Raw genomic sequence first — 15,001 nt, forward strand, 5'->3', positions numbered from 1 at the left:
TGTAAATGTGGACCCAATCTAACAATCATCTTCAGTATGCACATAGTACTAATCTTCATTTTTTACATTTTACATTCCCTTTACTTCCCAGTTAAAAACATAAAAAAGCTTTAGTTGTCTAGGCTGTCCCTGTCTCTTAGAGATCAAAAACAATCTCTCCCTGATTTCATGTGCTTACACTGCATTCATAAAAAGATTTTATTAGCTTAAACTATCAAAACAGTGAGAAAGGCCTCTTTCTGCTATTGGGTCATCCACTTATGTCTAAAGGACTTTTATCCATGATATGCCGTACCGGTCCAAATCAGGTAATACGGGCATGCCGTACCATACAAGTTTGGTACCAGTATCCTATACAGATGGTGTTCCGATATTCAGTATGTCAAAAAAATTTCATACCATACCGTATTGATACTATGCTTGGGATCCGGTACGGAGACAGATAATCTTACCTCCATGAACTTCTCACCAATTTTTTTTCTCAAAAAGAACTCCGTGCCTATTTAGCCGAGATTTATTGGAGGATGAGAACTGGCTTTAGAGAACCCTTGGAACTTGATTGCCCATTCTTTTATTAGTAAATCTGGCCTGTTTGTCTGAGGGTCAGAGATTCTCAGAAGTTCCGAGCAAGCTTCCTTTATACGCACTCTAATTCAGCTTCTCAAAAACAATATTGCATCACATTTCATTACTGGGCAAATGTGTCTGCTTAGGCATATGTGTGCATATGCTTGTGCATGCGCATACAAGCGAGCTAGTTGTTCAGAGGACTTGCATGCTTCTGTAACTGCACTTACGCTTCTCTTTTGGTCCATCACTGTGACGTACATCAATTAGGGAAGACCGAAAAAATAAGATACTGAATCAATGAATGAAATCATCATCTGAAACATGTGGATCTTTGTAAGAGGGACCATTTGCCCATTATACTTAGATCATCTACAACCATCAGAAGGACTATGACTCACAAGAACAGTACGGACCTTTGGTCGTTTTCTTGCTATTTAGTTTTCCTTCCTATGCATTACTTAGACTGCAAACATCTCCTTGCAGTATTCTTCCTGTCTTTACGAAACCACATGATAGAAGTTGTCCCCAGGCATTTCACCTTTTAATCATTCAGCTTAAGACTTGGAGAAAGACCCTCTTCACAGGATCTCCTGACCAACGAAATGACATGGGAAATTGTACTGCACTCTAAAGCCTTTTCCTTTAGTCGGTATTATATTTTTGTCCTTCTTTTCCCTTTATTTTAGTTGGTCTCACCCTTTTTGAGCCCACATCTATACCCATTGGATCCCTCATGACAAAGCTCTACCTCTCACTGTCAATTCCCATCATCACAACTCAAAAGCTCAGCTCCTTTACAACTTTAATGACAACTATTCTCTTCCCTCAATTAGGTGGCTTTCATTTGAAAAGGAAATAAAGATCCATCCTCATGATATACCCACCTCATTTCTCCTGCACCTTTGCTCAGATCTGTCAATGAGCTCTTTCATCAGATATGAAATTAATTGATGGAAAGGGTTTTTTTTTTTTTTTTGGCTTGAATTAATCCGCTGCATAAGCGCTAGTTTTTAAAAGATTTCATAGGGTACTGAGCATATCTCTTCTATTGAATATAGCTCTACTCTTTGAAGGGCTAGATACTACTGGCAATCAAACCATTGGCATTTAAGCAGCAAACAAGATTCTAAATAATATATCAGAACACAAGAGACTGCAACAATATGGCATGGTTAGGATTACAAGCAAACTAATTAAGACCAAAGTCCTCCTGAATCTTCCCAACCATTTGATAGACTGCAGTTGCAATCTCGTCCACCGATGTGTATTGGCAGTCATCTTCTACCTGCACCAATCAGATAACACCCAATAGAAGAGTATACAATCAATTAAATGGCAATTCATGGGATCAAATACCAAATAATTGACATCTAAACAATTGTGAGCTAACAATACCTTGAGACTAAATGAGAAGAGAACCATTTGATCCATGGTGGTCACATTGAGGTGGAGTGTTGTGAGCTGCAGATTCTGCAAGCCCACCACTAACTTGAGCAGCTGCTTGGGTCGCCGCCTCGAGAGGACCTTGAGATTGGCATGGCTCTCCACCATGGTTACCTCGATGTCAGCTACGGCTGATTGGTTCTCAGCCATCACCTTGCTAGTATTGTTGGTGGCGGTGGCAGCAGCAGTGGTTGCAGTGCTATTTGTGCTGCAAGAAGAGCATGATGAGTACTGTGGAAAGGTGAAGAAATCAGCAAATGGGGCTGTGTCGGATCTTTGTTTGAGTCGCTTCTGAGCCTCGAGAGATTGGAGAAGTTGCTCGAGCTCTTTGACATAATTTATCGCTCCACCAATTATTGATGCTTGATCACCCTATCCATAAAGAAATCAATTTCAGAACTTCTGACCGGGGGAGATTCACTAGAATTAATTACAAGAAACCATCTTTAGAGATCAAATATGAGTGCTTGATTAATTATTGATATAGTTGATTCTAAGGCCTACAGCTTTCAAATTTCAAACATGTGAAACAAGAAGGTGCATCTTTTCATGCTTTGGTGGAGATTGACAAGAGATGATCGGAAGAAACCATCACTGGAGATGAAGTAATCAAACTCCTTTTTTTTTATTTTTTTATTTTTATTTTTTGAGAGAGAGAGAGCGCTTAACTCGTTAATGATCGATTTTAGGCCTAGAATATACAAACATGTAAAACAAGAAAGTGCATCTTTTCATGCATTGCTGCATGAGATTTTAGATTCCTTGCTGATGTAAAAACTAAAGGAGACAGGTCCTTCGCCAGCCTTTCTTGCAGAACTGCCACCATGGCTCCAAAAACTTTGACCCAAACGCAAGACATTTGATTGAGGAAAATACCACCACACACACAAATGCAAAGCTAAGGAAAAATGAAGGTCTGACCAAAAAAAAGATTTATCCTACTTAAATTGCCAAGAGAAAGAAGAAAAAATGGTGAGGTGCAACTGGAGAAGAAATAATAATTCATTGTTCCAGGATTTCAGATCCATGGATACCAAAAAGGAGGGGAGGGAGGGAGCGAGGGAGGGAGAGGGGGAGAGAGAGAGAGAGAGAGAGACCCTTTGCACATAGGAGGGAGGCATGAGGGACCGGAGCACGGCGAGGTACTCGTTCATCTGCTTTCGCCGGTTGCGCTCCACCGCAATGTGGCTCATCCTCTGGTACTCGACCTCCTCCTTGTTCTTGGAACTCTTGGTGCGCCGCCTCTTCCTTCGGCCACCCACCGCCGCCTCCTGGCCCCTGACGAAGCCCTCATCCTTGGCACCTGTCTCCGATGGTGGTGAGGAATTCACATCCCATTCCTCAAGGTTTTGCACCAAGGAGGAGCAAAAGGAGTCCCAGTTCCCATGCACTCCATCAACCCTCCCCCTCCCTTGGTCTTGCCTCACCCCACAACCACCACCACCACCACCACCACCACCACCTCCACCACCCATCTCACATTCTAGCACTACCCCTTTCTCCTCCACTCCACCAAAACCGTAGTTCCATGCTCCTCCTTCCACGGTGCAGATCTCCTTCAAGGTGCAACCAAAGAGGTCTTGTGGGAAAACCACAGCATCTAGCGCCATCTTTCTCTAACTCTGGAGGGCAAATCTATGGACACCCACCCCAAGGAAAGCTCGCATAGACTCAAACACATACAGCCCCAACTCACCTTTCGTCTATGGGGAGATGAAGAAGAAATGGGATTTTAAAGGCATGAGACAAAACAAAAACAACACACAAGGCTGCCACGTGAGGGCAAGAGAGTGAGGGAAAGCAGCATGTAGCATGTAACATGGTGGTGAGTTGGAGCAGTGGTGTGTTTTATTTGCACTAGGAGAGTGTAGGGCGACGATAAATTACGAATAAATATATTATATATACAAGGGGTTATAGGAAAAGGGGTGCCTTTTTGTTACCATTTGGCTATAATTTGGTCGGTTGCTAAGGTCCAATGCATAGAGCAAAGGGTGGTAAAAAGGCTTGTGGAAAGGACTGACAAGAAAAGGAGGTCTTCATCAAAAAAACAAGACAAGAAAAGGAGGTGGATAGGGGGGCATGTGTTAGTGCTGTGACTGAAGTAAAATGGACATGTGACCACCATTCCAGGGCTTGATCTGGAGCACAGGATCACTTCTCTTCCAGCCTGCAATTACCCACCTGCCATGGAGACTGAACTGCCTTTCCCTAGACTTCTGCCTACTCTCAGTTCATGCATATCCTCACATTCTTATTATATAATCTACCAGCTTTGTTTTCGTGTTCGGTCGGTCAGTCTTTGCTATATTTTAGAAGCTAGGAGCAAGAAATTAATGGAGGTGATTGAAAATATTAGCTTTTTGCAGTCCAAAGGGGCATGGGACATGGATGATATCATAATTTAGAAATCATTGCTCTGAAGTACTTGCTTGGTAATTTAAATGGTGCAATTCAAAATAAATTCTCCCTTGCAATTCATAATTGACTCAACTTGTTCACGGCACAAATTACGTAATCTGAGAGTTGGATTTTATTGCAGCAACACTTCTTTTTATTACTCCTCCAGGCACTATATATATATATGTCATAGTATGTTTATACTTAATCATCTACACTTTGTGGAGATAGACAAACATCAACAATCCATTTCCTAGGTTTGACGGTGCTCACTAATTACTTTGAAGTCTCTTGGTGGTTGAACAAGAGATGCATGCAATGTTTTATAGGATTAGTGAGGTAGGGCTACTCTTTCTATAGCCCAAATTACCTACAGACCTCATGTACAGAAAACAAAAAATTTATCCTATTAATTTGCTAATGAAGGCTACTAGCTATAATTCTTCTCACAACGTGGTAGATGTGACATACTGTTTAATTTTTGATCTAGAAAAGCTATGCTCCATTAACCTTTATCATTTGAGGAATTAACAACATATTTATGTTCTATCTTTTTGCATTTTTGAGTGTGTGTCTAAATATAGATTAGTGTTGTAGCCACAATTTCATTTTAGCAACTATGCATTGTTTGCTCTATTATTTACAGCTGAGATTTGCATTCTAGGCCATAAAAAGAAATGACAATTTTAACAATTCCTTGGTTCATTATTTTGTCAAAGGTATAGTTATTGTTTTCTCTTCCCTTTTTAATATATTCATGAAACACTTTTTTATCCTAGCAATTCTGATTATATCACCTAGTTTTTTTTTCTTTTTAGTAAATTGGATAAATTAAACCATTCGAGTATATATAGATACATCATCTAGTTTCAGATGCATAGCTTTGGATTTAAGTATAAATGGTGCAAATGGTGTAATTCAGTAGCAGAAACTGAATTTAACTGAGCCTCACACAAAATTGACACATGAACAGCTTAATTGAGAGACATTATCACTAAAAGTTGCTAGATGGTATTCCTAAGTTAAAGAGTTACGTTGCTACCAGGTGATGTTGCCCCCATTTAAATGTTGGTTACGTCACTAATATTCCTTGTTTAAGCTCTATATGGATGATCTGGTGACGTTATAAAGAAATGAGAAGAGTGCAAGTAGGTTCCTCTTTTGTCCCTCGTTTCCCTACAAAATTCACAGGAGGACAACTGTTATTGTTATTCTAATCACAGGCTTAACACTAATTGCGCATGGAATTGATTCTTTAATGCATTCCATCAGACAAGATTCCCGGCGGAGTGATATTTCAGATGACTTGTTACGTGACCTTTTGCTCACCGGACCCGGCAATTATTCCTATGCACGGCTGTATCACACTACTGCTGCATTAATTATTGGATAATACGAACAAGATAATGTACGTAGGTTTATGGATGGACCGTGTGGGGCCATGGCTGCCCGTTCTGGATTAGGTGGAGGTTGATCGTAAGGCCCATGGATGCAACTTGCATGGATACTCCATGCGCCAGTCAGCTAGACCAAGGTTCAGGGAAGGATTTAGAGAAGCCGCCGGATTGCGTAGTTTAGTTTTTTTTTTTTTTTTTTTTTTTTAGGACAACGGCGACTCACACTCGACCTGAATGAATACGACCAACAAGATTAAAAAATAGAAAGCTATATAAAGGCACAGGCACTGACCCATGGCTCGTCCAAATGAAACCTCCGGAATGGTGGGCTGTATAGGAGGCAGCCCAGTCTGTAGCACTGTGGGCTTCTCTGTATACATGTGTGGCTTGATAGGAGATGCATTCTTTCAGTAGTCTATGGGCGTCCTGATAGAAGATGCACTCTCTCAGTAGTTTGTGGGCGTCATGGAGCAACAGCCTCCTCTTCGCACCACATCCTCGACCTCGAATCCACGAATCCACTCAATTACCAATTACCGTGGCTGAGTCCTCCTCGAAAAGTATGCGATGCGCGCCCAACACCAACCATGCATAGGAGATGCTCTCCCATGCCGCTCTAAGCTCAGCGCAAGCAACAGACGTATCAAAGATTCGCCTCTCTCCGCCCGCTACCAACTTGGCGTCCTGATCTCTGATCACGAATCCCACACCTCCATAATTCCCTCCCTTGCTGACGCTGGGAGGGAGTTAAAATTTATCTTATCAGTTTATCGCATAAAAAAATTAAAAATTTATCGGAAATGCTCAGAAAGAAAGGGCCATCTTTTTTTTTTTTTTAGGGATAGAAAAATCTCATCTATTGGTTTATTGTACATATCTATTTTAGTTAGAAATTCGCGTAAAGTAAAAAAACAAACAAACTACTATATTAGAAATTAAATTGAATCCCACACTAAACTTTTGAAGGTCCTAATTTACGCGTCTAATGTTCTATTAAGACCTTTCTTTTTAAAAAAAATCATGTTATTTTTGAGATCTACGATATGACATCATCCTATAAGGATGCAGTTATCGGGCGATCTGGAAAAAAAATTATCATTTGGATTTCAATATAGACTGGTCAGTATAAAAAAAAAATTGTGGAAAATTTAATACAAGAAGAATTAGGCAATATGATTGAAGACAAAATTAATATAAAAGTCGAAATTTATCTTCCGTTGAATTTAACTTTTTAATAACCATCTCAACTAGTTATATCTATTTCAACAAAACTATAATATATTTTAATTAGATAAGGAATCTAATTCAAATTATGGAATGACGGATCTATCAGTATAAATAGAGATATTATAATTTGGTTGTGTTGTCCATTAATGAAAGAAAAGGAAACTTAGAGTCTAATTTTATCTTTTTAATTATTTTTGTAAAAAAATTAAGTTGAGTAAGTCGAAGAAATTTCATCTTGCTCCCTCATTGGTTCACCAAAACATTTCTCTTCTCAGGTAAATGATGGGGCTTGGAGGTTGGGAGATTTTGTTCTCATTTCACTTTGAATGGTCCTTGTTTAATGTTCATGCTCTCTTGCTCATGTATTCCTTAGAAAAAATAAAGAAGGATAATAAGCTAACATATGAGACATTCCCTAGAATACCATAAGAAACCCATTTTCTAATGAACTCACTAAGCTACCGACAGGATTGTCATATTACATGGGAATAAATCAGAGATCTACGAAAATATTTGCTATACTTGCTAAGGTGCAGTAGGCACCCAAATAACCTTCTGGCTAGCAATTTTAGATAAGGTACTGGGTTGTAACAAATGGTATCAGTGCGGATCCAGCTCATAATATATATGAACTGGGGACACTGCTGCACAGACTATTGAGGCTAACTACAAGCTGATCATGGCGTTTGTGATTAGATTTGAATGGACTTGAACTCTTAACCTGACGAGAACGTCAGAGCTTAAACGGAAGGAGTATGTGAGGACCAGTACGGCCATATGTTTAGTTCCACATTAGTTATTTGCTGGGTAGATTTTGGATACTCATACAGGATCAAGAAATCCAAATAATATCTGCTGACTAATTATTTTGGATGAGGTCCTGAGTTGTGATAGCCTTATTGCAATAATCCATATGCCACAAGGACTCCCTTCCAAAATGGAGAAGCAGCCCCTTTCATATGGTTTGAAGGCTCAAACGGTGGTTTTTTAGAAAAACATGCCACGCGCCTTGGGGCGGTAAACTTGCGCCTAGCTAACAAGATAGTTGACTTTGCCAAATGGAACTTGATCCCCCAAGAGAATCTCTGCAAATTCTATTAATCTTTTGGATAACGGCTAGTGGGAGTTGAAGAACAGACGTCGAATAAATCGGAATAGCTCTCAACATAGCATTCAGCGACGTGAGCCGTCCAGCCAAGGTCAGGGTCTTCTTTTTTCCATCCACCTAGCTTCTTCACCAGTTTTTTCCAATAGAAAATTCCATTCACCTTGGTTAAGGACCGAGTGATGGAGAGGTATTCCAAGGTAATGGATTGGCAGACTAGCAACCCTTTCATCCTAGCAAGTTTGAGAAACTACATGCGTGCTCTTCTGTAGTATTTAAACCTATGAGCTGCGACTTATGAAAGTTTATTTTTAAGCCGGTAAGCAGCTCATAGTTATATGAAATAAACTTGAGCATGTTCAGATGACTACTATTAGCATTGCAAAAAGTCAACGTATCATCAGCAAACCGTAGGCATTGGAACTGACCAGTGACTTCAAAGGATCCAATACTAGAGATAAAACCTTCAGAACCTGCAATCTTAAGGATTCTATTGAGTCTGCTACAAGAATGAAGAGCAGGGGGGATAGTGGGTTACCTTGTTTTAGCCCCTTTCGATTTCGAAACCATCTTCAGGTGAGCTGTTAACGATGAGGCATGAGCTTGAAGAATGGAGAAGAGAATATCCAAGCAACCCATCGCTGGTCGAATGCCCTCTTCTCGACAAGCTTGAAAAGAAAGTCTCGAAGATCAACCTGCCTTTGACAAAGGCGGATTGGGACTCTTGACACCAAAGACTCAATAACCTGTCCTAGCCTAATAGACAAAGCTTTAGAGATGATCTTGATCACTCCATTTTCAAGGCTAATAGGTCTGGAGTCATTGACAGTCGCAGTAATTGATTTCTTTGGTATCAGAGAGATGAAGGTGTAGTTTAATCTGGATAAATCCGCTGAGGAGTTGTAGAAGTCATTGAATACCTGCATGAGATCCAGTTTAATAACATCCCAGTATTTCTGATAGAAGGATGCTGGAAATCCATCTGACCCCGGAGATTTGTTCTTTGGTAGGCTGAAGACTGCATTTTTAATCTCGCCTTCAGTGGTTGGCCGTGACAGCAAGCTTAAATCCAGAGGATCATCAGGGTATAAGCGATCCCAATCCACATCCACAATACTTTCAACTTTTGAGCCCAGCAGTGAGCGGTAGTGAGAGAAGAAGACGTTTTCTATTTCCTTATGGTTGTCGTAGACCTTGCCTCCATTATCTTGGATTTCTAGAATCATATTCTTTCTACGTCTGTTGCTCGCACTAATATGGAAAAAACGTGTATTCCAGTCTCCCTTACGAAGCCACTGATTCCTAGAACTTTGTTTCCAAAGAGTTTCCTCCTTTAGAAAAAGGGATTCCAGCTGATCTTTGAGACCAATTCTCACCCTCCGCTCCTCAATGGGGAGACCTTTCTGTTCTTCTAATGCATCTAGAAGGTCTATTTTGGAGCAGACCTCCCTCTTTAGCTAAAGAAAACCAACATTCTGTCACGCCCCGAACCCAGCACCCAGGTACGGCACGCAACAGCTGCATACTCCTTAGGGCAGAGCCCTAAAGAATATGCAAGGCCTAAAACTATAATACAACCTCAATATCCGTAATCAACAAATCCCAATTTATACCAAACAACACAGTTGATCCAATTACAAAAATTGATCATGTAATTAGTATCAATGATGCTCTATTTAATCATACCCTCCACCTGTGATCTCAATTAAAACTATGCAACCTACAACTTTGAAAAAGAGAAAAAAGAAAGGGGTTGTGAGCTTCACAGCCCAGTAAAAATCCCCACACACCTACACTAATATAATAATAATATAAGTTTGAAAATCACAAGAAATCATTGCGCACATCATAAAATCACAAACTGATTATCAATAATGCTCGAGTAATCAATATAAATATGCACATTAAATATCAATAGAAATCGAACCACTCAAGAGTAATATAGTATTCGATATCCCATAAATCTTCAATAATATTTTCAATGCTTTTCATTCCATTCCTTTTTAACTTGATTCGAATCAATTATCTTTTCAACTTTAAGCCAAATTTTGGTCATATTTCTCATCCTATAATGGGGCTTGTCAAGGTATCACATTTATAGCCTGTGACGGGGCCTGCTATAGTCTCACATTTCTAGCCTGTGATGAGACCTACTATAGTTTTATATTTCCAGCCTGTGATGGAGCCTGCCAAAGTATTACATTTCCATCCTATGACGGGGCCTGCCATAGTAAAGAGATAAACCCAAAGTTCTTGTTTATTCAATCCAGTTCACATCTATACATCAATTCTTTTTTATTTCCAGCTTTAGACTAACCAAGGTTATTTTTTCATTCGTGACGGACAATCAATATAACATGGTCAGTCCATAGCACCACATCCATTAGTCTGATTATGCAAGTATAAGTTATGCTCATATATATACCCATCATACTATTAATCACAAGCATACATGACAAAAATATGATTGAATACCAAAATCATCATGCTTCTTACTTATCTGGATCATTAGCATACCATACATATATAGGTACAAAATATTTATATTATGCAAGTCGGTATGCAAGAATTCTTACCTCTTTACTGACAACCTAGATAGACTACTGTAATCTACGAGCTGGGGTGTATAGAATCATGTTCAATGTCTTTTTGCCCAAAATATTGTTTTCTTACATAATCAAATCAACATCAAAAAAATATCTGAGGTATCTGACAACTCAAAACCCTTTACTGATCCACTAAAGGTCTACCATCATGTGGTAATCTAGGACTACCCTTTAAGTCTCTTTAACCAAAATCTTTTTAGATCAAGCTAGAGATAGAAAGTACCAAAAGAAAAAAAAAGAAAGAGAGAGAAACTAGAGTACAGATGTCGTTTGGCTTTTTTCTGCCTGGATGAATGTAGCTCTATACAAAAGCAGGGTTGATTGTGAAAATAGATTCATATAGGAAGACATACGAGGCCAACTAGATAATAGCACCCAATTGTTTGAATCGGTCAACACAACGTAATCCAATTCATCTGATCAAGAAATATATATCCAACCTAGAAAAGAATAATAAATCGGGGGTTATCAGTTATAGATCTAATGGTAGCCGACAATAGTCGGGTATAGGATGAATAAGGGTCGACTAGGTGGCAGCGTCCGTCAATCCAGGTCTGTCCGCTTTGGCCAATCAAGCTAGTCAATTCATGAAATAAGAATAAGACCACGGTACAGATAATACAATAGACATTCATAATGATAGAGTCCAGCAATGCTTAGCAATAGTCGGGATAAAATTAACGCGACGGGTAGTCACAGCGACACTAAGATCAGAACCCTCTATTAGGGTCAACCAGGTAGTAACATCCGGGTGCTCAGATTGATCGGATCCACTTAGTCTAACAAGCCAGCTCAAGAGTCAAGCTATAGTATAGATAGCTCAATAAATATTGATGATGATGAAATTCAAACATGTCTAGTAAGTCCTATGGTGGGGGGCTGGTGCAACGACGATGAGCTGACCAAAAGTCACTGAGAGATGACCTTACCAGGTCCAACAATTCTAGAGAGAGAAACAAAAGAGAGAAAGGAGATAGGAGAGTAGAGAGAGAAGAGAGAAATCTTCTTCCTCTCCTCAAAATAGGGGAGACACTCTCTCTCCCTCTCTTCTCAAACCGATCCATAGAAAAGCTGATGGATGGTGGCCTACAGCAGCCTCTGGTGATGGCAACGACGTCGGCCCCGAGCAACAAGCCCTCGTCGGTGGTGGCCGGCAAACCAAGGAAGAAGAAGAGAGGAAGAAAGAGAGAGTAAGGGATGATCAATCTCGGCCTAATCATGGCTATTTTTCTAACCCATCACCACATGATCTCAGGGTTTCCAGGGGCGGCATGGCTCGGCCTTTTTTCTGACGGATGGTGGCAGCAATCAAGGGAGAAAAAAATGCCAAAATAGGGCACCTCTATTTCGGATGGATCCCAAAGACTTGTCGGCTTAATTCAAAGAAAAACATAGCTAGATGACCGAAATAAGAAGAGAGGAGGAGTGGCTTGAGTCTTACCTCAGTACGGCGAAGATCCAGTGATGTTTTCAGCAAGGAATCGAGAGAGAAAATCAATAAGAAGGGCTTAGAAATCGGCGGCAATATCTCAGATTTTTGTCAATAAAACACCAAAGGAAAGGAAGGTGCCTTAAATAGATTGAATCTCAGGATTTTTGGCCAATCTTTGGGTTGTTCTAGAACTCCTAGAGTTCGTCGGAGTCGGGGGAGGAAGAAGAATCTCAATCGGAGTCTTCTCCTCGATCGCGTGCAACATGCACGCTTTGGGCTAATTGGGTCTGGTCTCTTCGTGCCGGTCCACAGGCCCACAAGCTGGGCTAGGCGCTCGAGATCGAACTGGGGCTGGCCACTCCGGGCCACCCCACAAGCCCTTAAAAATTTTGGGTTATTACATATTTTTCTTGCTCCACACCCTTAGCTTAGATCTGAGATAGCAGAACTTCATAGTCATACAAATCATCAAACCCTAGGTAAGAGTACCAAAGGTTTTCAAAGCTAAAGGACTTCCTAATTGCTCTATCTAATTTTTGATGATATCTTAGAGAGACGACAAAGGGATATGAAAATAAGATTGAATGCTGGACCATTCGTTGAAGATAAGAGTACATCGAACCCATACGAAGTCTTACCATGAGCAAATTGTATCTATTGGGCAAATATGGGTTAAATCAAGATTTATTTTTCTGGAGTACCAAAAGAATTAGCGAACGAATCTTAAATTTGTATCTCAAATTATTTTTTTAATGGTATAACAAATCCAATTGATTTATGACTAATCAGTATCAATTATTTTCAATAATCAATCTCACATCTTATTTCTATAGAAAAGCTCATCTTCCTCATTTGAAAACTCCTACCAAATATGAGGCATTTTTCGATGGCTATACTTTTTTTCTCCTCTTCTTGTGAACCAAATGAGTTTTTAGGATCGAATGTTCATAAAGCATAACTAATATGGTAGGAACTCAGTTTTTTCTATTGGGGTTACAAGATCAAGTCTGCAAAGCTGCAATGAGAAGAGGTCATTGCAGAAGGTTTTGGTTGGTGATGACATGGCACACTATTGGCCTAGCCTCTTGAGGGTAGTGCAAGGGGATGGCTAATCCCTATTGTGTAGTTCAATGAAACCTAAGCATTGAACTATCTATGGCAAAAAGGAAAGAAAGAAAGAAAGAAAGAAAGAAGTAGGGGAAAGGTTCCTTCCAAGCATGGATACAATTGGCTAGGATTTAAGATTTGTGCCATATTATAAATTCATGTTTAATGTTCAAATTAGTATGTCCACCCAGAATAAGCTTTTAATGTGAATCAAGGAAGCATATACGCTTTAAAATTACATCGTCTATCATGTTAATTATAATAGTTGTCATAGTGATTTTGGAAGCCTTCTATTACGTTAGGCATATTTATATAAGGACATGACATTCAAAAAAAAGTAATTGTTTTGTACCAAATGATGTAACATAATCAGAATAATAGTTACTATTTGACATCTTTATTGTTTATCAGATAAAATTATGTTTTTTAAAATTAAATCTCCACTAAGTTCTCTTTTTAAAAAAAAAAACTATGATAATAAGATAAGTTGGCACACTGTTTTCTTGTTATTTTTCATTGCAACGTCTACTAAAGGTTGTTAAAATGGTCATTGTTTATTTATTTATTTATTTATTTTTGGTAGACAAATGGTCATTATTTTACTGGCAAAAAGAAAACCCAATCTTAGGCTTGATTAGACATTTAAAGACCATTATCTTTAGTATAATTGAAAATAACGGTTTCAAAAGTGTTTAATATATGGATATATATATATATAGATAGATAGATAGATAGGTATACGGGAACAGGATGTATCGCAACATTAACGCCATTTATTTGTCTGCTAAACATTCGATCTAACCTTGACTTTGAGTCTCATTGTTTGCATCCTGTAGGGCATAAAAAAATACGTAGATAACTAATAATTTGGTTAGTGATGGGAATGAACCTTTTTTTACATTATGTCCCCGGTGTATAAGATGGTATGAAGAGCATTTCACATAGTACACCCTCCTAAAAATGATGATAACGATCTAAATGGTAGCCCGTCTCCAATTCACACTTTAAATAAGATCTAATCATCAGTTCCACTCACTCACATAGATTCTAAATAAGAAGCCTAGCAAACCAGAAAGGAGCATCATAATTGGGATGCTCCTATATATTCCAAAAATTTCAAACTCTTCCCATGTGGGAGTGCATGTAACTTGGGGGTTTAACAAAAGGCTACCATATTCTTGTCATTCTCAACCCTAGGGCTACCATATTCATGCAACCTTGTCATTCTCAACCCTAGGGCTACCATATTCATGCAACCTTGTCATTCTCAACCCTAGGGCTACCATATTCATGCAACCTTGTCATTCTCAAGCCTAGGGAAGGAAATAGCTTGGCTGGATTCAGCGTAGACATGGCTTGGCTCTAATATCAACTTGCACTCGTCTCTCACACGTCCCCACAACTCACATGCATGCTTGTATTTTTTTTTTCTTCTTCTTTTCAACTTGCACTAATTACTTGGTAAATGAGATCAGTACAATGGCAGAAGTACATCGTTTGTGTTGGAAATTGTTATGCCAATCACTGCTTTCAATGCTCTCTATTTGATTGCTCCGGTTACCCTTAGTGCAGGGCCGCGCACGTGTGAAGCAAAACAATAATTATTTATTTTAAAATAATAATCTACTTTCAAAAGCAAATATAGTAATGATCAAAAAAGTTATTTTTAAAAATAATTTATGAAATCAAGTGAATGTAGAAAATGCAATGAACC

General features: G+C 39.2%; 1 protein-coding gene across 1 annotated transcript; it reads right to left on the reverse strand.

Moving 5' to 3' along the window:
- Positions 1 to 1,656: 1,656 nt before the first annotated feature.
- LOC103696978 (transcription factor bHLH94-like) lies at positions 1,657 to 3,818 on the reverse strand. The gene is made up of 3 exons (XM_008778723.4): positions 3,111 to 3,818; positions 1,966 to 2,385; positions 1,657 to 1,855 (listed from the first exon to the last, which is right to left on the reverse strand). Exons 1-3 carry the CDS (start codon positions 3,621 to 3,623, stop codon positions 1,760 to 1,762), a joined length of 1,029 nt encoding a protein of 342 aa, XP_008776945.3. The 5' UTR covers positions 3,624 to 3,818; the 3' UTR covers positions 1,657 to 1,759.
- Between the last annotated feature and the right edge of the window lie 11,183 nt (positions 3,819 to 15,001).

This window comes from Phoenix dactylifera, unplaced genomic scaffold, assembly GCF_009389715.1.
Source record: "Phoenix dactylifera cultivar Barhee BC4 unplaced genomic scaffold, palm_55x_up_171113_PBpolish2nd_filt_p 000960F, whole genome shotgun sequence".
Lineage (NCBI taxonomy): Eukaryota > Viridiplantae > Streptophyta > Magnoliopsida > Arecales > Arecaceae > Phoenix > Phoenix dactylifera.